Source organism: Myxocyprinus asiaticus, chromosome 48, assembly GCF_019703515.2.
Source record: "Myxocyprinus asiaticus isolate MX2 ecotype Aquarium Trade chromosome 48, UBuf_Myxa_2, whole genome shotgun sequence".
Taxonomy (NCBI): Eukaryota; Metazoa; Chordata; class Actinopteri; order Cypriniformes; family Catostomidae; genus Myxocyprinus; species Myxocyprinus asiaticus.
The window spans coordinates 26,301,942-26,325,645 of NC_059391.1; the positions used below are offsets into that span (position 1 = coordinate 26,301,942).

Genomic DNA, 23,704 nt, shown 5'->3' on the forward strand with positions numbered 1-23,704 from the left:
TAAATCCCTGATTTTGTCATGTTAACATGTAGAATGTTTACGTTTTGTAGCTATACTTTTTAAACTGTGTATTTTAATGTTTATTAACTGGCCCTGAAGTCGTTGAGCGTCCTCCCGTAAATCCCCCAACAATTTTGTTTCCTTGTGAATTGATTCCAATGTGGATGCTGAGGTACAAAAGGAGGTAATAAAAAACATTGTCCTGAGGCAAACTATCTGCCAAAGATGCTCAAGGGAAATCTGACAATCTGGCTGGAAAGTTCTGAAGAAGCCCTCAATAAACAAGACAAAATGTCTACACACTTTCTGTGAAACAAATAAGAATCTGAGGCTTCCTAGTATATTAAAGGGGTCACATCAGAAGACATAATTTGAAAGAAATAAGTGTTCATTATATAATGAAAAATACAGTAACTCTCAGAACTGAAAACTTTGTCTTCATTCTAAAAAGAGCATTTACTCCGAAAGCTGCGTGAATTTCTGACATCGCCTAGATGAATATATTAACACATGACCTCCCACAATTATACATAAATAGTTCAGAGGAAGTAGGATCCATACAATCATTCCTAAACACCACCTACATCTAACGATAAGAGTAAAAGTTTGTCTAGCGCTTTGCCGTTTCTGGCTGTGTGTAGCACCTACAACTCTGCACAACCTTCAGGAGGATCTCAATATTAGGAAAAAGTGGCTGTTTACTTCAAACGAGCACCATTTGATCATTTCAGTCTGATCATTTCATCATGAAGCAGCATTTGCAACCCATTTTACTCCGATAATGTGATGCATCTCAGAGTAAAAAGTTGCGGGTGGAACTTTATCCAATGGGAACAGACCCTACGCCAGTAACCAAAAACAATCCCTTAAAGGAATATTCCGGGTTCAGTACAAGTGAAGCTCAATCAACAGCATTTGTGACAATGTTAATTTCTACAAAAAATAATTTCGACTAAAAAAAAATAAAAAAGCAACAATCGAGGTTGCCCTTACAATGGAAGTGAATGGGGCCAGTTTTTGGAGGGTTTAAAGGCATAAATGTGAAGCTTATAATTTTATAAAAGCACACATTAATTCTGTACAAAAATATTTGAGCTGTAAAGTTGTTTAAATTGTCAATTTTACAGTCATTTAGGGTTTGTTGAAATTACATGGTCATAGCAACTAAGCTGTAAAATTGGCTATAACTTTACACAGAAAAGGTTAGTAAGCGATTTCATCATACTAAAATCACGTTAACATGCGTATTGTTTATGTCTTGTGGCTATACTTTTGAAACAGTGAGTGTTTAAAAGTTCAAAAATTGGCTCCAATTGACTTCCATTGTAAGTGCCTCACTCCCCAGCTAACAAAAAAAGGTCCTCAGAACGTCCCCTAAATGGCCTCTACGAATGTCCCACGAACATCCATCTGTAGGGTCCTCTTGCCGTCCATTCTGGACGTTTAGGGGACGTTCTGAGGACCTTTTTTTGTTAGCTGGGTATGGTTAAATCCAATATGGGTTTATATTTTAGTTTATATTTTTCCTTTGTCTGAGTTGTAAGGTGTCACGTCTGATGATAAAAGGAAACACACGGGCGAATGGATTTTGCAAGTGTTGTTATGGAAATGTCAGATGAGGGACGATATAGGGACGGTCGCATACTCTGGCCCGGACAAAAATTGGACTTGTAGTGAATGTTCGGAATGTCCTCGGAACATCCGCCAGTGAACATTACAAAGCGGACCAAATGCGGACCTAAGTGGACGTTCGCAACGTCCGGGGGATGTCCTCTGTTTGCTGGGTCTCACCTCCATTTTTGCTTTTTTTAAAGAACAGGAGGGGCAAGTCAAAATTATTTTCTGTGTTAATCAACATTATGCCACAAATGCTGTTGATTGAGCTTAACTTGTATTGAACCCGGGATGTTCCTTTAATAGTTACTTGGCTATTGATCATTGTCAGTCTAAAAGGAAAGTTGCAAGTTCAAAGATTACAAGGCTAAACTATATTATGTAACATTAATATTAAACTATATTAGCTTGCATTAAAGGATAACTGTAAACCTATAAGCATTGTTACTCATTTTACATGCAAAGAGTTCAGCCAATCATAACAGGTCATTTACACAGAACTCGTGGAAACACTTTACAATAAGTTAGTATTTGTTAACATTAGTTAACTACATTAACATGAACTAACAATGAAAAATACTTTTACAGCACTTATTAATCTTGGTTAATGTTAATTTCTACACATACTAGTACTTTTAAATTAAAGTTGTACTTGAACTATCAATGAACATCGCAAATGTAAAAATACAAATTAAGATTAACAAAGAGTAATAAATGCTGCAAAGTATATTGTTCTTGGTTTGTCCATGATATCTAATGCATTTACTTATGTTAACAGATAGAACCTTATTGTAAAGTGTTAACGACATCTTAAAACTACAGTTGCAAAAAAAAAAAGGCTTAGAAATGGACCAGAGGGTAGAAAATGTGTAGCAGACAGGGAACAGTGATTTATGAATTTGAAGGTTGTTTCCCCTTTTCTAGTGCATGTTCAGGTTAGCGTTGCATTGCTTTCAGGTCTGGATTATTTCAGATGAGGTCAGCTGTGTGACTGCTTACACAGTAAAGCTCAGCTAATCTCTGCAATGTGCCATAGCCATTAAAAAAATGCCTATCATGACAATGCCTTTGTGTGAAATAAAAATGAAATAAGAGGCACAAAAGCTCAGATTTTATCCATTTATTTCTGTTTTGTTTCAAAAACACTGTTAAAATGTAGTCCTTCATTAGAATGAGTTTCTGAAATTATAGCACGGTCCAATTAAAGGAATAGTTCACACCAGAAATGAAAATTCTGTCATCATTTACTCACACTCATGTAGTTCCAAACCCGTATGACTTTTTTTCTCTTCAGCGGGATACAAAATATTTCGAAAAATCTTTGAGCTGCTCTTTTCCATAAAATAAAATGATAATGTGACCAGGGGCAGTCAAGCTCTAAAAAAAACACCATAAAAGTAGTCCTTATGACTATATTTCAAGTCTTCTGAAGCCATACTGTAGTGACTTTTTTGGTCCTTTCCTCAAACAAAGTTACCGTGTGGCTTCAGAAGACTTGGAATATAGTGTATAAGTCATATGGAATACTTCTATTATACTTAAATGGTGCAGTTTTTGTCCTTTTTGGAGCTTAAGGGCCGTACTCCACATTTACTTTCATTGCAATGGAAAAGAGCAGCATTAACATTCTTCGAAAGATCTCCTTTTGTATTCTACAAAAGAAAGTCATACAAGAACAAGATGAGGGTGAGTAAATGATGACAGCATTTTCATTTTAGGACTTTTCCTTTAAGGATCGCTGTCACTGACAGAACCTGTAGTACGAGGTTCGAGGGGGGAAGCTGCTACTATGCGGCTTTATCGCTAAACTAAAATACATGCACGGAAAGAATCAACGATCTAAACTTCATACAGTGCGCATTGGGGGATGGAATACAGTGGTATGAAGCACTATGCCTTCCCTTTCTCCACTTCCAGACCAGCTATTGGAGTTTCTTCCTGGATGCTGACGGCCACGCTCGGCTGGCAGCAGCTCAACTGATGCTCTTTCCAATCCTGCAGAGAGACGGAGCCAGAAATCAAATCAGAGGCTTTAACTAGCGTGAGCTGACGGCAAACACTTGGGTTGGTCTTACCTTCCGCTGACAGAACCCAGAGCAGTAATGGACTTTGTGGCAACCCGTGCATTCACTCGATGCCTCTCGGCCGCAGTTCACGCATATGTGCTGAACAGTGAGAAAAACACATGTTAGTCTGTGATTTAAAGTCAAAAATGAAAATTCAGTCTTCATTTTCACACCTCATGCCGTTCAAATCCCATATGACTTCCTTTCATCTGCGGAACACAAACAGGAGACATTTAGCAAAATCTTCAACCTGTTTTTTGCATACAGTAATAGTGGAAGGTGAATATGAGCGTCAAGCTCCCAAGGAACAGACTGAAATTTAACAGCATAGTACATTTTTAGCTTTCCATCCTAGCAGTCTGCTTTTTCCACAAGAGGGTGAATCTCATGAAAACATGTCCAGGTCATGTTTTTTCAATATTATCATGATTTTCTCACATTATTATAATTACGTTAATAAGAATTGGGGGTGAACGTGTCACAATGCCAAAAAATCTTCATAGTCCTCAAAATAGGCTTCATTTTCTTCAGGCAAAACATAATCCCTTATGGCTTTCTTTGTACTTTCGGAGAGAAATATTGGCGCTAAATGTCTCCTTTTGTGTTATGTGGGTTTGGAATGACATGAGGGTGAGTAAATGATGCCAGAATTGTCTGCTTTGGCAATTAAATCTATACTGTTTTGCCTGTTTTTAAACATAAAATACTAAAGGTCAGTAAAATAAAAAATAAATAAAGCAAAAATAAATTAAATAAAAACTAAAACTACCACCCCTGAAGTCACGAGTTTGAATCCCAGGGCGTGCTGAGTGACTCCAGCCAGGTCTCCTAAGCAACCAAATTGGCCCGGTTGCTAGGGAGGGTAGAGTCACATGGGGTAACCTCCTCGTGGTCGCTATAATGTTGTTCTCGCTCTCAGTGGGGCGTGTGGTGAGTTGTGCGTGGATGCCGCGGAGAATAGCGTGAAGCCTCCACACGCGCTACGTCTCCGCGGTAACGCGCTCAACAAGCCACGTGATAAGATGCGCAGATTGGCGGTCTCAGATGCGGAGGCAACTGAGATTCGTCCTCCGCCACCTGGATTGAGGCGAATCACTACGCCACCATGAGGACTTAGAGCGCATTGGGAATTGGGCATTCCAAATTGGGGACAAAATCGAAAAAATAAATAAATAAATAAAAGAATAAAGGGAACTATTGCTATGACACAGACTGGGAAAGAAAGATTACCGTGTGACGGTAATGAGTGTTTCTACTGCCAGTGTTCTGCCGTATCATGATACAAACTTCTGAGAAAGCTAACTCGGCCGAGCATGACCGAGGCCATGTTATAAAACTAGTTCCGGATCTAAAATCTGATTGGATGTGCCGCATTCAAAACCATTGTAAAATAGTTGATATAAACACACGCACACTTGTGAAAGCACATCAGCTGAATTCAATATTAATGAGCCAGGTTGCCATGTTGTTTGGCAGCTGTAAACTGTTGAGATTTCAGCTGTGTGTTGTGACTATTTATATTAAGGAATTTAATTACTTGCCTTAATAATAATTTCAGTGATTTTGCCATCAGGTTCTTCACTGAGTGACAGTTGACTCTGAAAAGACTGGAGAGAGAGAGAAATGGATGAATAATGAATCTCACAAAAACACACATTTGAAGTGCTGCAAAAGTGATACCTTCATTAAAGGGGTGATATCACAAATGTATTTTTTTCCAGTCTACTTTTATAATGTTAGTTAAGGTTTCTTGCACTTAAAACGGTCTGAATTAGTTTTATAGAGACCTCTCTCTGACAATTAGAATTACACAAACTGATTTTGCTGTCTATAAGACACTAATTTTACAAAAGACTTGGCTAGCCTCTTCCTTTCTACCCATGTGAAATGAGTAACAATGCTTATACTTAAGAAGCGGGTTTGCTGTCTGTATGATTGTGGCGTCACAAAATGACAGATTTCACAAGTTGTTTTGGTAGCTTAATATCAGTTAATGTTCTTTTTAGACTGATGAGGAAGTTTTGAGTTCTGAAAGTAATTGTATGTTTACATAGTACAACTCTTCATTTCTAAAGATCAAAGAAAATGGGACTTTTCATGATATGACCCCCTTAATACTCATCTGAAACCAGTTTTGTGGTTCCCCTAATAATTGTTTCTAGGACATCAAGATTTTGGCCAGTACATAGCTAATAATTATTTCTATGTGATAGCTGATATTATAAATCTATACGGTTTTGCCTGTTCTTTATATACATGTATATATATATATATATATACATGGGGGGTCAGGTTTGGGAGGGGAGTCATAATGTTTCATTACAACACATTACACAATGCATAATAATAGTTCAAATCAATGCACAGATAAATAAAAATGTAGGGATGCCGCAGTGTGAGTTTTTGACGGTTAGATTACCATCTGAGAAAAAAATAGCAATTACCGGTTTTACAATTATATGCACATTTTCTTATTATGCAACAGCACTGATGCAAAAAATGCATATCATATAACAACTGTCTAAACATCTAAGTGGACATATTTCTGGGGGATGTGTGGATGCTACAGGAAGTCCTATAATAAGAAAACTGTTAAATACACACACACACACCAGTCTAGGGCACAACACTGCTTTTGCACATCCCGAGCTCGGTGATGTGCTTAAGTGTAAACAGAATGCATCAAAAGTGCGTAAATGTACGATTATTGTAGGTGTGCAACATGCAGTTCACGACATTAAACCGTTTTTTTCTTCTGCATCAGTTTATTAAAACAATCCATTGTTGTGTCAGACAAAGAATCGGCAACAGACTCTGAATACTGTCCACAACACCTTACAAATAAACCTTTGGACCAGGGGTGTTGCTAGGGTTGAAAGAGGTAAGAGGATTAGCCCCCTGAGAGTCTAAGTTGAATCAACAACAAACTCTTCCATTCGCTTTTGTTTGCGTTGAAGAAATGAAGATCGATCATCTAAGTTATTTGCCTGACAAATAGCCTTTGCCCTGTTGTACAAGCTTTGTGCAATTTCATCAGTTCGCTTTGCCTTCAGTGTGTCACAGACGGCTTCTTTAAACATTACATATATCACCATGCTCTTTTGAAGCATTGCCATGAGACCATGCTGGCAGTGTGAACAGAGGTTTTTTCATGTTCTCTGAATGAACTGAGGGCTTTCTTCCAATTTTTGTAGCCCTGACTCTGTAGTTTGTCACTGTTGGTTCGAGTATGTTGTTTTCCAAATAGGCGACAGCAATAGCAAAAAGCTGCATCTTTTTCTATTGAGTACTCAAGCCAGAAAAAACTATCATACCATTTTGAATTGAATGCCCACATTTGAAACTTAAAATGGCTCAATGGATATTGGGCAAGTTTCACTTGTTTAGGGCCTGTCTCAAGGTCACCCAGGTCATCCTTGTCTTCCCTAGATCTCCCAACATCATCTTCGGTTCTTTCAACAGTCTCATGCTCTTCCCTTATCCTCACAGGTTGATCTACAAAGTGGAAATATACAGTGCATTCAGAAAGTATTCACAGCGCTTCACCTTTTCCACATTTTGTTATGTTACAGCCTTATTTCAAAATGGATTAATTCATTATTTTCCTCAAAATTCTACAAACAATACCCCATAATGACAACGTGAAAGAAGTTTGTTTGAAATCTTTGCAAATTTATAAAAAAAAAAATTTAAAAAAAATCACATGTACATAAGTATTCACGCCCTTTGCTCAATACTTTGTTGAAGCACCTTTGGCACCAATTACAGCCTCAAGTCTTTGAGTATGATGCTACAAGCTTGGCACACTTATTTTTGGGCATTTTCTCCCATTCTTCTTTGCAGGACCTCTCAAGCTCCATCAGGTTGGATGGGGAGCGTCGGTGCACAGCCATTTTCAGATCTCTCCAGAGATGTTCAATCGGGTTCAAGTCTGGGCTCTGGCTGGGCCACTCAAGGACATTCACAGAGTTGTCCCGTAGCCACTCCTTTGTTATCTTGGCTGTGGGCTTAGGGTCGTTGTCCTGTTGGAAGATGAACCTTCGCCCCAGTCTGAGGTCCAGAGCGCTCTGGAGCAGGTTTTCATCAAGGATGTCTCTGTACATTGCTGCATTCATCTTTCCCTCGATCCTGACAAGTCTCCCAGTTTCTGCCGCTGAAAAACATCCCCACAGCATGATGCTGCCACCACCATGCTTCACTATAGGGATGGTATTGGCCAGGTGATGAGCGGTGCCTGGTTTCCTCCAGACATGACGCTTGCCATTCAGGCCAAAGAGTTCAATCTTTGTTTCTCATGGTCCAAGAGTCCTTCAGGTGCCTTTTGGCAAACTCCAGGTGGGCTGTCATGTGCCTTTTACTGAGGAGTGGCTTCCGTCTGGCCACTCTACCATACAGGCCTGATTGGTGGAGTGCTGCAGAGATTGTTGTTCTTCTGGAAGGTTCTCCTCTTTCCACAGAGAAATGCTGGAGCTCTGTCAGAGTGACCATCGGGTTCTTGGTCACCTCCCTGACTAAGGCCCTTCTCCCCCGATCGCTCAGTTTGGCCGGGCGGCCAGCTCTAGGAAGAGTCCTGGTGGTTCCAAACTTCTTCCATTTACGGATGATGGAGGCCACTGTGCTCATTGGGACCTTCAATGCTGCAGAACATTTTCTTTACCCTTCCTCAGATCTGTGCCTCAATACAATCCTGTCTCGGAGGTCTACAGACAATTCCTTGGACTTCATGGCTTGGTTTGTGCTCTGACATGCACTGTTAACTGTGGGACCTTATATAGACAGGTGTGTGCCTTTCCAAATCATGTCCAATCAACTGAATTTACCACAGGTGGACTCCAATCAAGTTGTAGAAACATCTCAAGGATGATCAGTGGAAACAGGATGCACCTGAGCTCAATTTTGAGTGTCATGGAAAAAGGCTGTGAATACTTATGTACGTGATTATTTTTTTTTTTCCATTTTTTTATTTTTTATAAATTTGCAAAGATTTCAAACAAACTTCTTTCACGTTGTCATTATGGGGTATTGTTTGTAGAATTTTAAGGAAAATAATGAATTTAATCCATTTTGGAATAAGGCTGTAACATAACAAAATGTGGAAAAAGTGAAGCGCTGTGAATACTTTCCAGATGCACTGTAAATATATATAATATATGTATATATAGTAAACAAATGATGTACAAATCTGAGATGCTTGCTGTAACACATAAATATGTAACGTGTTTTTTACAGGAGATATATCATTTTCTTAGTATTTGCTCGCAGAATACTTTGTGATTTTCATGAAACCACACAAGTAAAGAAAGTGTTTGGTGATAAACTATAAGTTATCAGTTTGCCTGAAATAATCATTTTAAGATGAATACTTGGGTAACTTAATACCTTGGGTCTAAGACTTTGGTAAATGTCATTATTTAGCATACTGATTTAGTGCTGGAGAGCTAGCAGTGAGCTACCTTCTGGATGCTGACCCTCATTGACCACATCTTTGATGCTTGATCTGACTAAAATAAAGGGGAAAAAAAGACAAATAAATTACAGACATGTAGTCGTTTACATGGCATGTGGGTAAATGACCAACTCTAAACATCTAAAGATAAATGTAAAATGTGGAAGAAAAAAAATCACTGTCTGCATAAATCAACCCACTTCTCATGGGTCATATCATACCTCGTGAGCCCCTATCTCCTCCTGATTGGCTGTGTCTGTCTGTTTTCTAAAAAATGTTGTTATTTTCTGCATGTCTTCAGTTCACATCTGAAAATATGATTTATATTATGGTGTAAGCTGTCAGCTTATATGAAGCATCCAAACAATGTGCTACAAGGCTACAAACATTAATTTGGATAAAGTGATTAATTAACTGGGGTGTAGCAAGCTAGCCAACCAATCTCTGATTTAACTATGAGTTATAGCTTGCTTAAGTAGGAACAACTGAGTTACCCAACACTAGATAACATTACAGTAACATACACTATATTGCCAAAAGTATTCGCTCATCTGCCTTTAGATGCATATGAACTTAAGTGACATCCCATTCTTAATCCATAGGGTTTAATATGACGTCGGCCCACCCTTTGCACTCTTCTGGGAAGGCTTTCCACAAGGTTTAGGAGTGTGTTTATGGGAATTTTTGACCATTCTTCCAGAAGCACATTTGTGAGGTCAGACACTGATGTTGGACGAGAAGGCCTGGCTCGCAGTCTTCGCTCTAATTCATCCCAAAGGTGCTCTATCGGGTTGAGGTCAGGACTCTGTGCAGGCCAGTCAAGTTCTTACACACCAAACTCGCTCATCCATGTCTTTATGGACCTTGCTTTGTGCACTGGTGCGCAGTCATGTTGGAACAGGAAGGGACCATCCCCAAACTGTTCCCACAAAGTTGGGAGCATGGAATTGTCCAAAATCTCTTGGTATGCTGAAGCATTCAGAGTTCCTTTCACTGGAACTAAGGGGCCAAGCCCAGCTCCTGAAAAACAACCCCACACCATAATCCCCCCTCCACCAAACTTCACAGTTGGCACAATGCAGTCAGACAAGTACCGTTCTCCTGGCAACCACCAAACCCAGACTCGTCCATCAGATTGCCAGATGGAGAAGCGTGATTCGTCACTCCAGAGAACGAGTCTCCACTGCTCTAGAGTCCAGTGGCGGCGTGCTTTACACCACTGCATCCGACGCTTTGCATTGCACTTGGTGATGTATGGCTTGAATGCAGCTGCTCGGCCATGGAAACCCATTCCATGAAGCTCTCTACGCACTGTTCTTGAGCTAATCTGAAGGCCACATGAACTTTGGAGGTCTGTAGCGATTGACTCTGCAGAAAGTTGGCGACCTCTGCGCACTATGCGCCTCAGCATCCGCTGACCCCGCTCTGTCATTTTACGTGGCCTACCACTTCGTGGCTGAGTTGCTGTCATTCCCAATCGCTTCCACTTTGTTATAATACCACTGACAGTTGACTGTGGAATATTTAGTAGTGAGGAAATTTCACGACTGGACTTGTTGCACAGGTGGCATCCTATCACAGTACCACGCTGGAATTCACTGAGCTCCTGAGAGTGGCCCATTCTTTCACAAATGTTTGTAGAAGCAGTCTGCATGCCTAGGTGCTTCATTTTATACACCTGTGGCCATGGAAGTGATTGGAACACCTGAATTCAATTATTTGGATGGGTGAGCGAATACTTTTGGCAATATAGTGTATGTTATCAGACAGTTGCCGAGCTGGCTCTATCAAATCTATATAAAATAGCTAGCTCATAAAATGTACAAGAACATTGCTCTGTTATAATGACGAATATTTTATTGGTTAAAGTTATTTAATTTCCCCAATACTACAAACTTACAAGGTCACATTGTAAACTGTGAACAATTATTAAGCTTAGAAGTTAGAAATAAGTTCTCAATTTCGCTGAACAGTTGTTTTATTTCCTCACAAGCTCTTTGAGCGAATGAATGACGACTGTTCAGTGGCGGTTTGTTGAAACCTGCCGACTGACAACTGTCCCACCTACCGGGCGGAACAGGTACTGTTCAACTGCTGGGTATTTAAATACTGGACACATAAAACGAGGGCTTTAAAACTGCGGTGAGCGGAAGAATGTGTAAGGTAAGTGTTAAACGTAATCTACCACAGCCAGCGCTGACTGCTTTTCATCACGGACAGACAGACTGCTGGTACGGGCGAAGAAAATAAAAGTAAATAAAACCTATTTTATTTGTGAAGTGAAAAGTGTTTCAATCTTCAAAAAGATCAGGGGCTTTTGACAATACATCAGAGGTTTAAACCCTCAAAGCCCCCCCCCCTCGCAACGCCACTGCTTTGGACTATGCATAATATGGGAGCAATGCTTTAAATAATGAGGAAGATTTAACACGCAACTTTACTCACTGATAGTAACTACTGTAACCTACACGCAAATGCAGCTGTTAGCATGCTTAAACATTACAAAAAGTGGCATATTTAATTCATCACTTTAAAATCAACGCAGCTAAAAATATTAAACTTGCTAGTTTGTTGTTGGACGACTAGTGGAGCATCCTGTCACATTTGTAGGATGTGTGTTTTTCTAGGACTTCTCTGCTTGTTTTACATCCGTCGTCTTCAGTCAGTCATTTAAATGCTGCCAAACAGCTGATTTAAGTCGATTTTTTTACGGATATGAATCTGGTAGACCAAATTCCTCTGGTATATTTAGGAATTTGTGTGTTTAAGCTTCAGTTTCACGTGAATTGAAAGTTCACGTTCGGTTCTTGACACCTGGCCATTAAAGCACCACATGGCCACCGTCCGTAACCATAGCAACAGCTCTAGTACCCACATAGAGTTTTCCCATTTAGGCTTACAAAATCTTCCGAGATCTCTTTTTATACATTATATATCATATTTTACCGTGTGTAAATAAAGCATTTCACGGTTATTAACCGTGGATTCTAAATTCTTACGGTTAAATTAACCGTGATATTTTTAATAGCGGTTAATAGTAAAACTGTATAATCCAGTCATCCCTAATTCAATGCATACTCTTAAATATTTATACACTGTATCATATCAAACATTCAGAAAAAAGCATTAGGGTTAATGTTTCAGAAATAATGTACCCTTTCAGAAAATTACAATTCTTACCTGCTCATCTGAAATGCCTGTCTGCTTTCCTCACCATGAAAAACAACTGATCATTTCTTTGGACGCCTTTAACATCTTCACTGACTCCACATATGTCTCATGTGATATATTTCATCTTTTCTAAATTCATACGAAAGTTTTGTGTACCTACAGACCAAAATTGCACGTTGTCAGCCACTGACTGTCTTGTGAGTTTTATTCCTGCAGGGGGCGCTTGACGCTCTAAAAACTGAATCCTCCATGCATCTGCATTTAAATCCAAGAACACTTTATATGCTTTTAGAGACATTTTACACTGGATAGTTATTTTTTATAAAAACTGATAATTGCAAGGATTCATACCTGTGAATGAAACTCCACCTCAGCATTATCTATAAAATAATTTTTTTAAATCCTCATCCAGTAATAATAAACGACTTTGAGTTAATGCATCCTGGCCAGCGCTGAGAAAAGTAACAGGTACCACGTGACAATGCCGTCTAGTTGGGAGATACCAACTCGTACAATGGAGGGGGGACTTCAGCTTTTTGTCTCAATATGACAGACTCACAGCCACGCAATTGCAAGGTATCTCAAACGAAATTATTTTCAGCATTGATAAAAATATATAATCAAGGACAGATGCATGATTGGTGGGGACAAATCAACCCCCCCTTACAGCATTGGGGGGGACGTGTGCCCCCTGTCTCCCCCAGTTCTACGCCAGTGTGTGTATATATATATACATATATAAACACCGATCAGCCACAACATTAAAACCACCTGCCTAATATTGTGTAGGTCCCCCGCCAAAACAGCGCCAACCCGCATCTCAGAATAGCATTCTGATATTATATTCTTCTCACCACAATTGTACAGATCGGTTATCTGAGTTACCATAGACTTTGTCAGTTTGAACCAGTCTGGCCATTCTGTTGACCTCTCTCAACAACAAGGCATTTCCATCCACAGAACTGCCGCTCACTGGATGTTTTTTGTTTTTGGCACCATTCAGAGTAAATTCTAGAGACTGTTGTGTGTGAATCTCAGGAGATCAGCAGTTACAGAAATACTCCAACCAGCCCATCTGGCACCAACAATCATCTATGTGATTATCTAAACAGCCAATAGTGTGGCAGTGGTGCAGTACATATGATCATGCAGATACGGGTCAGGAGCTTCAGTTAATGTTCACATCGACCATCAGTATGGGGAAAACATTTGATCTCAGTGATTTGGACCGTGGCATGATTGTTCCTGCCAGATGGGCTGGTTATAAGTTATAAAATAAAACTAAAATAAAAAAATCTAAAACACAATAAAATCTAAAACAAACAAGAAATAAGTTATGAAACAAACAAAACATATAATACATTTTTTTTTTATGAAATCTCATACTACCCACCTCTTTCCTGGTGCTGCTGTTCTTCTCTGGGTTGATGGTGGCTTGTGGTCCATTCTGACTGGCCTGTTTGGCTTGTGCAATCAGGACTTTGAGTTGTTGGACGTTACAGAGCAGCGTATTGGCCATCTCCTCCAGGTAAATCCACGAAAGCTGCTCTCCTGTCTCCAACCCGTTCATCAGCGCCCCCACTGGTGGAGGTTTAGACTGCACCACCGCTTGCTGAGGGACCACCGCCAGTGCAGGGAGCGTCGTCAACACTGATGAGAGAGAGGAAATACATTTCTGGATGAAGGAAAAAGGACGTGATTTTAACGACTACAACAGTTCATTTTAATAATTTATTTTATAAAATAATGAGAGAAATTTGCCGTTGTTTGCAGCATGAATCATTTACTTGTTTCCATTAATCATAGTATAAATATTGGGGGGGTTGTACTTACTTGTTATTGGGGGGGTTACCTCCCCCCCATCCCCCCTGGAATCTATGCCCCTGGCTCAATACTTGTACTGTATGTCAAAAAATGTTGTCTCTTTTGTGTCTATTTTTATTTCTCCAAAGAATTTTAGGTGGATCATCTAAAACAAGGTTGACTCTTACATGAAGTATAACAGAAAATTCCATTTGGTCTTCTGAGCGATGAAAGAGCAACCTCTGCGCAATACAATGTTCCTCTGGGATGGGTGATTTTGTAGAGGTGATCTAGAGTTCTGTCCGACAGCTATGACTTTGTTGAGTACATTCACAGCTCGTCCTGGACCTGATCTCTCTTTAACCCTGACCCACATCTCATTTTAAAAGCTTGTTCTAAAAGAAGCTGAACGGGTCTGAAATGTGGGCTAGACAAAACCCTACCCACTCAATTCACAAAGACAGGAAAGGACATGCTATGTGTCTGTGTGTGCTTTTTTGATGTCCCAGACTTACAGTCTGTTCTGCTTGCAGACGTTGACAGTCTGTATGATGTCACATGTGTCCAAAAAAAAAACATCGACATACCTTGGGCTGGGACTATCCGTTTATACGACTACTGGCAAACGGAGGAGTGTTCAGAAACAGCCTGTTCAAACCTTTGTCATTATTTTTGTATTTCCATTTGGTGACACTAGTGGCACAAAAATTACAAACTTCCCCATCAACTTTGTCTAAACTCCATCAGATGAATGAATTTTACAACTGAGAGTTCAGAGCTGAAAATTTAATGTGGCTGAGATAATTTAGTATTAGAGTAATCTGATGAGAAATGTTCATATTAAAATCTATTAAATGCTGGTTTTGGTTTCTTGGCAAATCTGAAAACAAATTTAGCTTTTGAAACACTAGAGGAGACACGTGAGATTACTGGGGTCATTTTTCAGAGGAAGAAAACCCCATCTGAGAAGCAGGAAACTTAAAAATCTTCATTTGCTCATCATTTAATCTCACTGTTGTTTAGGAGAAACAATCAAGACATTTAAGTAAAACCTTGCTCTATTTTATAAAGTGATATATGAAAACTAGGTTCATCAATAGATAAAAAAATTATTAAATGCTAATAATATTTTACACAATAACCCTTGCAAACTTATCAATAGAGAAATTTCCAATTTGACCCGAAACATCAAATGTGGATCCCCCAATTTTTTTTCAAAGAAACATAACACTACTTTCACTAAAGTAAAAACACTGAATTTATGCTTTTCTTTTTGGATTTTATGTTTTTTTTTTTTAAAAATACCTTATTTACCTCTAAATTACTCTCATTCATGTTCATATAAAAAAGTACATTTTACTGTATGTTATCTTCATTTCAGTAAAAACCTTCATTTCAGTAAATTGAAAGATTGTCAAAACATAAATAAATAAATTAAAAAAAGTCAAGCATTAGGGGTCTCTGGTGACATCTGCTGGAATAAAAATAAAAATGACATGAAATGACAACTATAGCCAGTAGATGGCATCAGTGTTCTGTGCACTGGCTGATCATTGAACCCAACGTTGAAACAAACTTAATTTATAGATATTATCAAACGTTATACATTATATGATATATATTTAGCCATTATAAAAAATACACTATATTGCCAAAAGTATTCGCTCATCTGCCTTTAGACGCATATGAACTTAAGTGACATCCCATTCTTAATCCATAGGGTTTAATATGACGTCGGCCCACCCTTTGCAGCTATAACAGCTTCAACTCTTCTGGGAAGGCTTTCCACAAGGTTTAGGAGTGTGTTTATGGGAATTTTTGACCATTCTTCCAGAAGCGCATTTGTGAGGTCAGACACTGATGTTGGACAAGAAGGCCTGGCTCACAGTCTTTGCTCAAATTCATCCCAAAGGTGCTCTATCGGGTTGAGGTCAGGACTCTGTGCAGGCCAGTCAAGTTCTTCCACACCAAACTTGCTCATCTATGTCTTTATGGACCTTGCTTTGTGCACTGGTGCGCAGTCATGTTGGAACAGGAAGGGGCCATCCCCAAACTGTTCCCACAAAGTTGGGAGCATGGAATTGTCCAAAATCTCTTGGTATGCTGAAGCATTCAGAGTTCCTTTCACTGGAACTAAGGGGCCAAGCCCAGCTCCTGAAAAACAACCCCACACCATAATCCCCCCTCCACCAAACTTCACAGTTGGCACAATGCAGTCAGACAAGTATCGTTCTCCTGGCAACCGCCAAACCCAGACTCGTCCATCAGATTGCCAGATGGAGATGCGTGATTCGTCACTCCAGAGAACGCGTCTCCACTGCTTTAGAGTCCAGTGGCGGCGTGCTTTACACCACTGCATCCGATGCTTTGCATTGCACTTGGTGATGTATGGCTTGGATGCAGCTGCTCGGCCATGGAAACCCATTCCATGAAGCTCTCTACGCACTGTTCTTGAGCTACTCTGAAGGCCACATGAACTTTGGAGGTCTGTAGCGATTGACTCTGCAGAAAGTTGGCGACCTCTGTGCACTATGTGCCTCAGCATCCGCTGACCCCGCTCTGTCATTTTACGTGGCCTACCACTTCGTGGCTGAGTTGCTGTCATTCCCAATCGCTTCCACTTTGTTATAATACCACTGACAGTTGACTGTGGAATATTTAGTAGCGAGGAAATTTCACGACTGGACTTGTTGCACAGGTGGCATCCTATCACAGTACCACGCTGGAATCCACTGAGCTCCTGAGAGCGGCCCATTCTTTCACAAATGTTTGTAGAAGCAGTCTGCATGCCTAGGTGCTTCATTTTATACACCTGTGGCCATGGAAGTGATTGGAACACCTGAATTCAATTATTTGGATGGGTGAGCGAATACTTTTGGCAATATAGTGTACATTATTTGATAAATGTAGCATTTTTTTTTAAACTGTTGAAGTGTGAGATTTTTCAATGACGCCACAATATACTTACAGTCAAGCCTGACCATGACGTGCAGCTCCCACACCAAAACCTGAACTTTCTCACAGTGGGGTCAGACTAAGACCTCTGACCTTTAAGTGTGTGTGTGTGAATGTGACCCGAACAGTGATTAAGGGTTAAAATATTGAATTCTGAATTTAGATCTCCCTATATATATATTTCCCTTTAAAAATACAAAGACTGCAAATGACTTATGGAATCACAAATGGAAGAATTATTGGCTTAAAGGTGTTATCTCAGCAGTCTCCCTGGCTAACATTTGCTCACATACAGTAATAACTGTTCCTCATCTGTTTAAGCTGTCCTGTTGTGGCCCATATCAGGACAAACTCAATATACCCTCTGTCCAAGGGCATAGCAGCCACTCTTTTAAAAAAGTGATTTTTGTCCCCCACACTTTTCCACAAGATGCCCTTTATTTTTGCAGCTAATTTTGCAATACTTGAATCTTTAAAATACTACAAATATTAAAAGTAAATAATACATATATATTAATTTAATACTTATATCATACTTATATAGTAATATATTAATACTGCACTGTAAGTGTTGGGTCTGTGTGAGCCACCTACTCACAGCCATGCCCCCACCCACTTTTAAATGTCTGCTACGCCCCTGCCTCTGTCCTACAAATGTGCTATTTAACCGAAGCCACCCTAGCCGGACAACTGCAAGAAGTGCAGAATAACTCATTATATGAGACACATGCTGAGCTTCCAACAAAAAAGATCTAGACTACATCTCACACACAGATGACTAAAAATAACGACCCTGTTGTTTTCAGCCAAAAGCGTGTCAGAGAGAGGCCAATCCAGGGCTTTAAAGTGGGGAGAGAGAGTCTCAACCTCAAATGACACAACCACAGACTGCCAACTGACCAATCACACTGACCATCTGATGCAAATTCTACACAAATATGACAAGCGCTCTGGCAAAGCTCCAATCCGATTGGCTGACTTAACGCAATTTCCAGAAGTCGAGGTGTGAAAAGAATTTCAAATGCGATAAACAATTGAAAGAGAGAGGAAAAAAAACAGTAGACCGATATCCGTTTTACCGATTAATCGGTGCCGATATGTACCAGTTTTTTTGTATTCTTCTGTGTTCCTCTGTGGCTGGCACTAGAGGACTCTACAGTTAGAATGGCTTAGTTTCTACAGTATAACAGCGGACAATATTCATCCATATTTTTATCCTCACTTCAATGTATATTTTGTTATTTTGGTCGATCAAGAGTTCTAAAATGAAATGATGGCATGGAAAAATAAAAATGTAAGCATATGGAAATGTGCCCCGTCAACACATACATTGTGTCTCCATCTTTATATTTTGTGAATAATAATCAACCTTATTCACCATTAAACATCACCTGGTGAAATATATATATATATATATATATACACACACACACAAAACCCTTCATCTGGTGAACATATCGGCTATAAAAAGCTTAATTTGGTAAATAATTACATATAGAGCATTGAAACAGGAGCCAAGTCTCCATCATATCAAAACAAGATTCCCTGGTTTTTCTGGTTATTATTGGGATTTTGGTTGCACAATAAAGTTGATTTGGGATTTTATTTATTTTGGACTCTTGTAGCCCTTTATGTCTGTGCTCTTCATAGTAAGGAAATACTAAGAATTTTATTCTATTTTTTTAATCTATTTTAACAAACTACCGGCCGATTTATCAGTTATCTGTCTTTTCCACCACTTTTCCGGTATCTGCAAAATCCAGTATCGGTCTACCTCTAAGATGAAGGGCAGAGCGACAAAAGTATAAAAATATATCTTGATAATTTTCAACCTCATAACAAATTTGAACACATATCATAATATTTAGGTATTTTGTTTCCTCAATAAGAGCATTTACATGCACAGCAATACGCTGATAACTACCAAAAATCAGCTTATTCAAAAAAATCAGACAATCATCCAGGCCTCCCAATTACCTGCTACATCTTCAATCAAAAGTTTATGGGAGGAAGAATTAGGGTCAGAGATTTCTAATGAGTTATGGGCGGATAGCCTGGGAGAGATTAATAGATGTTCCTTAAACTCCAGACACTGCCTCATCCAGTTCAAAATCTTGCATAGATTACACTACTCTAAAACAAAATTATCCAGAATATTTCCAATGTGACAAATGCAGGACAGCTGATGCGACCCTGCTTCACAGTTATGTATTATGTCCCAGTCTTCAAGACTTTTGGTGCAAGATTTTCAGTGTCACCTCTGAAATCACTAATCAACCTATTGAGTTGGATGAGTTTTTATTGTGTTTGGTGTTTCAAGACAGGAGCTCTGTTTGTCTTTCCTACGGACTTTTAACAGCCAAAAAGCTTATTTTAACATTCTGGAAAAATAAACTGCTTCGCCCTTTCCAGCTTTGGCTCGATGAACTCACAAATACACTTCACTTGGAACGTATACGGCTCTTTCTAAGGAATAAGAGACAACAGTTTGCTCAAACATGGGAACCCTTTATAAGGTACTTTGGGGCAGAGGCAGTGGAGACTTGGAGGAAAGGGATGTTGACTCAATTTGAGTTGGACCTAAGATCCATTCCACTGTTGGCTGTTTTTAGCATTCCTCCCCATGCGGTTTGTATCAGGCAGACGGAGGGTAACCACCGTGGGTGGGTTGGTGGGTGGAGAATTGTTTTGTTTTATGAGTTTTCTGTATGTTGGAATTCATGCATATGTTTGCGTGTTTATTTTATGCTCTGCATTGCACATCAAAACGTAAACAGGCATGCACACAACACTTGCACACTTTGGATAAGTCAGAAAGAACACGTGTGGGTAATCGGCAAAAATCAAGTTGTGCCGATCGGTTTTGACCTTACCCCGATAAAGTAAAACCGTTTAAAGCGTTTACATGACCTTACACATTGTAGGCTTATTGAGCATAATCACTATGTGATTGTGCATGCTGGAGAAATAATAATTTAAACCAAATCATTGTTGCCAAGTAGATTAGAAACTCACAAAATCACAATATTGCTCAGTTTTATATCACCAGCAAAATCACACTTAAAAAAAAAACATGTAACCTATTTTTTAAAATTTATGCATTTGAATTTCATAACAAATTTCCATCAAATTTTTTACTTAAAAAAAAAGGTATTTATTTGATGGAAATTTGTTATGAAATTCAAATGTGTAAATGTTAAAAGTAGCCTAAAATATTTTTTGAGTGCATTCTGAATATATTGTGAATATTCAATATATTGCCCAGCTCTTATCAGTAGTATTCTACACTGTCGTGATATGACCTCACGACGTAGCATGCTCAGTTCAGAGTGGTGTCCAGATATCATCCAATAAATAAATATGATTATTTAGCATTTTTAATCTAATTTTGTAGTCTGAGCAATATTACCCACCAGCTGTATTAGTGAAGACGTCAGCAGGCGCAGGGCTGTCGGAGATGATGGCCGCGGTCTCCCCTGTCGGCGTTCGGTCAAAGGTCAGCGTGCCTGATGTGGTGATCTGTCCGGACGGAGTCATTGTAACTGAAGGTGGAAATATATTTTAAATATATAAATCTAATTTGATACGTGAAACATTGCCAGCAGGTGCACAATGGCTTACTTTGGTTTGTGGTTTATTATTTCAGTGTGTGAATGAGGATGTCAGAATGGCTGTGGAATGATGACTTAAATCAGCTGTGACCAGAGTCTTGGCTATGATGTATATCGTACAGTCTTACGAGAAAGATAGTAGATGTCACACGGTCTGCCCTGGATTTAATGCAAGATCACACCTGTCGTACATTCTGAGAAGCAATAATCATAAAAGACAGAAAAACCCTTACACGTTGCTCCAGGAGCCAGAGTGATGTTCTTTGCTGTCTGAACATCTTTCTTCTCAGGAGATGCTGGCCGATCACAGTCTTTCTTCCTTCTTTTATAAGGAACAAACAGTCTGACGGGGCCCGTCTGTAGGACAGCACAATCCAGAATTACTCTCTAGAGCTGTCCTTAGTATAATATATAATGATAACAGGACACAAGACATTTAAAATCACCATGGTGATGTTCTCCCCTTCAAAAGATCCATCCTTGGTACACTGGAAAAGAGTGTGTCAATGTAAGGAGAAAGAGAGAAAGAGGAGATTTATGTAATTTTTTCTTGAAGTCATAAAAACTCCCACCACAGTGTCATTTCCAGCACATCTCAAATTCTGTATTGTGTTTAATAGACTTCTGTGCTGGAAATGACGCTGATGGAAATGACATTTTTAAAGTTTTTTTTAAATAAAACGGCCAACTGTTTAGTTTTGCTAAGGCTAATTTCACAGCTAACATTTTATGTATCCTAAATACACACAATTAAATAATATTTTCACTTATATTTGCAATAATTAATGGCAAAATTATAGCTTGACTGGAAATGACGCCCAATAAAAATATTCTGCTCACAAGTGATATTTACAGTACCTTGAACTTCTTTGTTTCTTCCAATTTCCAACTTCACTTGTCTTATATTTCATCTTAAGCATGCTCTTCACTGACTTTTGTCGACTTGGTTAACAAGTACAAAAAACTTTATTAGAGGCTAAATTGTTTGGTTTGATAGTAATGACGCCACAACGGTCGGACAGGATAAATTTTTGTAATATTGCTTGAAATCATTTGCACAAAATAAATATGGAAAATGTTCATGTTTATTTTAATGTTTGTTTAGATGATCATAGTTTTAAAAATGTAATAATGTGTATTTTTATCATGGATTTTCATAGCTTAATACTGAATGTCTGGGTCTGAAGCAAGGCTAAAACAGTCAAATCTATACATAAAAAGCATTTGGAATAAATGAACTGAAATAAATGATTAAGGCCTGGTAAACATGTTTCCTATTTGGTTTTATTGAGACCTTCATAAAACAAAAATAAAAGGATGAAAAGGCTGTTCTTATAAGAAAAATACAATCCTGGGACATGAAAGTGCCCGAAGATGAAGAAGCACCCTTATAGAGGTTAAGAATGGCTTGGGGGCCTGGGTAGCTCAGTGAGTTTTGACGCTGATTACCACCCCTGGAGTCGTGAGTTCGAATCCAGGGTGTGCTGAGTGACTTGAGATTCGTCCTCCGCCACCCGGTTTGAGACGAGTCACTACGCCACCACGAGGACTTAGAGCGCATTGGGAAATTGGGCATTCCAAATTGGGGAGAAAAAAATAACAAAAAACAGTGCAAGTTCTCACGTGAACACATGAACGTGCAAAAGAGAGCTATGGCGGCAGTCAAGATTTTCACCATAAAATGACTTCAATTTCAACCTGTTTCTCAGCAAAACCTGTCTGCAACATGAGGCTTAAGGAATATGATGCATGAGTCGCATGGACTGCTTGTATGACACCGTTGGGTTCTTTAAGCTTTTAAGTTAGTCACTATCAACAGCCATCGTATAAAAACAGCAAACTAGACATCCTATAAAATTTCTTCTTTTGTGTTCCGCATAAGACAGGAAGTCAAGAGTAAATGATGACAGTTTTCATTTTTGGGTGAACCATCCCTTGAATGCTATTCTTTTTCTGTCTTGAAAGCACTGCTCTTTCCTTCAGAAAATGACAATTTATGAGTCGGAATGTCACTTACTGTAGACAGATCATCACAGCAGGCCGCACAGGTACAAGACGCTGCATGAGGGACCAGAATACGCTCCTGTGAAAACACACACGTACACACACACACATCAAATACTGCAGTTCTCTGGCACTGTTTTAGTGATGTTTCTTGGGGAGATTCTTTGTTTGGGGGGAAACCCAGTGTTGCTGTGAGTCATCTATTTGTGTGCATGTTCTGTTGTGATTATGTGCTGTGTGTGTGTGTGTGTGGTCTCTTACGGCCGGTCTGACCTGAATGAGACACTGTAGAGGTCGGCCTGCATAGCGGATGCTTCTCTTCCAGTCTTTGCTGCTCGCTCTACCCGACATTCCCTCAAACTCTGTCGGAGTGTACCAGTTATTGTTGTGTTTGATGCAGCGACCTTTGCCTCCTGAGGTCAAAGGACAAATGTCAGTCTGAGCTGCATCCTCGAAAAGCTACTTATTAAAATCCTGTTTATGGGAGTTTTCTAAGTGTGTGGTTCCTATAAATTATTAAACAAAGTCAAATGTCAGACATGTTAAATATTCTGGCTGCATCCCAATTTGCAAAATATCCTTCGCAAATTGTTTTTGAGATTAGAATGTGTGCGTCCAAATCTTAGTTCTTTAAAAAACAAATTGTAAAGGATGCTTGGATGGTGGTGGATTTTGGAAATGTGCATACTTTTTTGGGTTAGTATTACAAAAAATTCCTTGCGCAACAGTTCTCTTTCGAATTTTTAAAAGTTAAAATGTTGAGGAATGTGAGGCCAAAGCTGCCACACCTAACAGCTGAAATAATACATTTTAAGTTATTGAATTTAGCTAAATGTTAACACTTCCATACAAGCACAAATGGTACACCACAGGGGGTCTGCATCATGAATATGCTACTTTGCGACATAACAGTCTGTCCCTATACTTGCAAACCCTTTTACTACATTCTCAAAAGTATGTATTTTTATGTCACCAGTGAAGTACGTACTATTAGTTCATTGTAAACTGTAGGCTGTGCATGCAAATTAGGAAAC

The 23,704-nt window shown here is 39.2% G+C and overlaps 1 protein-coding gene across 2 annotated transcripts in view; it reads right to left on the reverse strand.

Moving 5' to 3' along the window:
* Positions 1 to 2,719: 2,719 nt before the first annotated feature.
* Positions 2,720 to 23,704, reverse strand: part of LOC127437728 (deformed epidermal autoregulatory factor 1 homolog) — a 24,489-nt gene continuing 3,504 nt past the window's right edge. The window contains exons 5-14 of one of the 2 annotated variants that reach the window (XM_051692832.1): positions 22,944 to 23,083; positions 22,684 to 22,749; positions 21,113 to 21,154; positions 20,900 to 21,023; positions 20,469 to 20,597; positions 13,691 to 13,947; positions 9,134 to 9,181; positions 5,222 to 5,287; positions 3,690 to 3,779; positions 2,720 to 3,609 (exon numbers count right to left, since the gene is read on the reverse strand). In XM_051692832.1, the coding sequence (XP_051548792.1) occupies positions 3,505 to 3,609; positions 3,690 to 3,779; positions 5,222 to 5,287; positions 9,134 to 9,181; positions 13,691 to 13,947; positions 20,469 to 20,597; positions 20,900 to 21,023; positions 21,113 to 21,154; positions 22,684 to 22,749; positions 22,944 to 23,083 (1,067 nt within the window). In that variant the 3' untranslated portion in view covers positions 2,720 to 3,504. The remainder of the gene's footprint in view (positions 3,610 to 3,689; positions 3,780 to 5,221; positions 5,288 to 9,133; positions 9,182 to 13,690; positions 13,948 to 20,468; positions 20,598 to 20,899; positions 21,024 to 21,112; positions 21,155 to 22,683; positions 22,750 to 22,943; positions 23,084 to 23,704) is intronic. The other variant, XM_051692833.1, reaches the window with a different exon arrangement.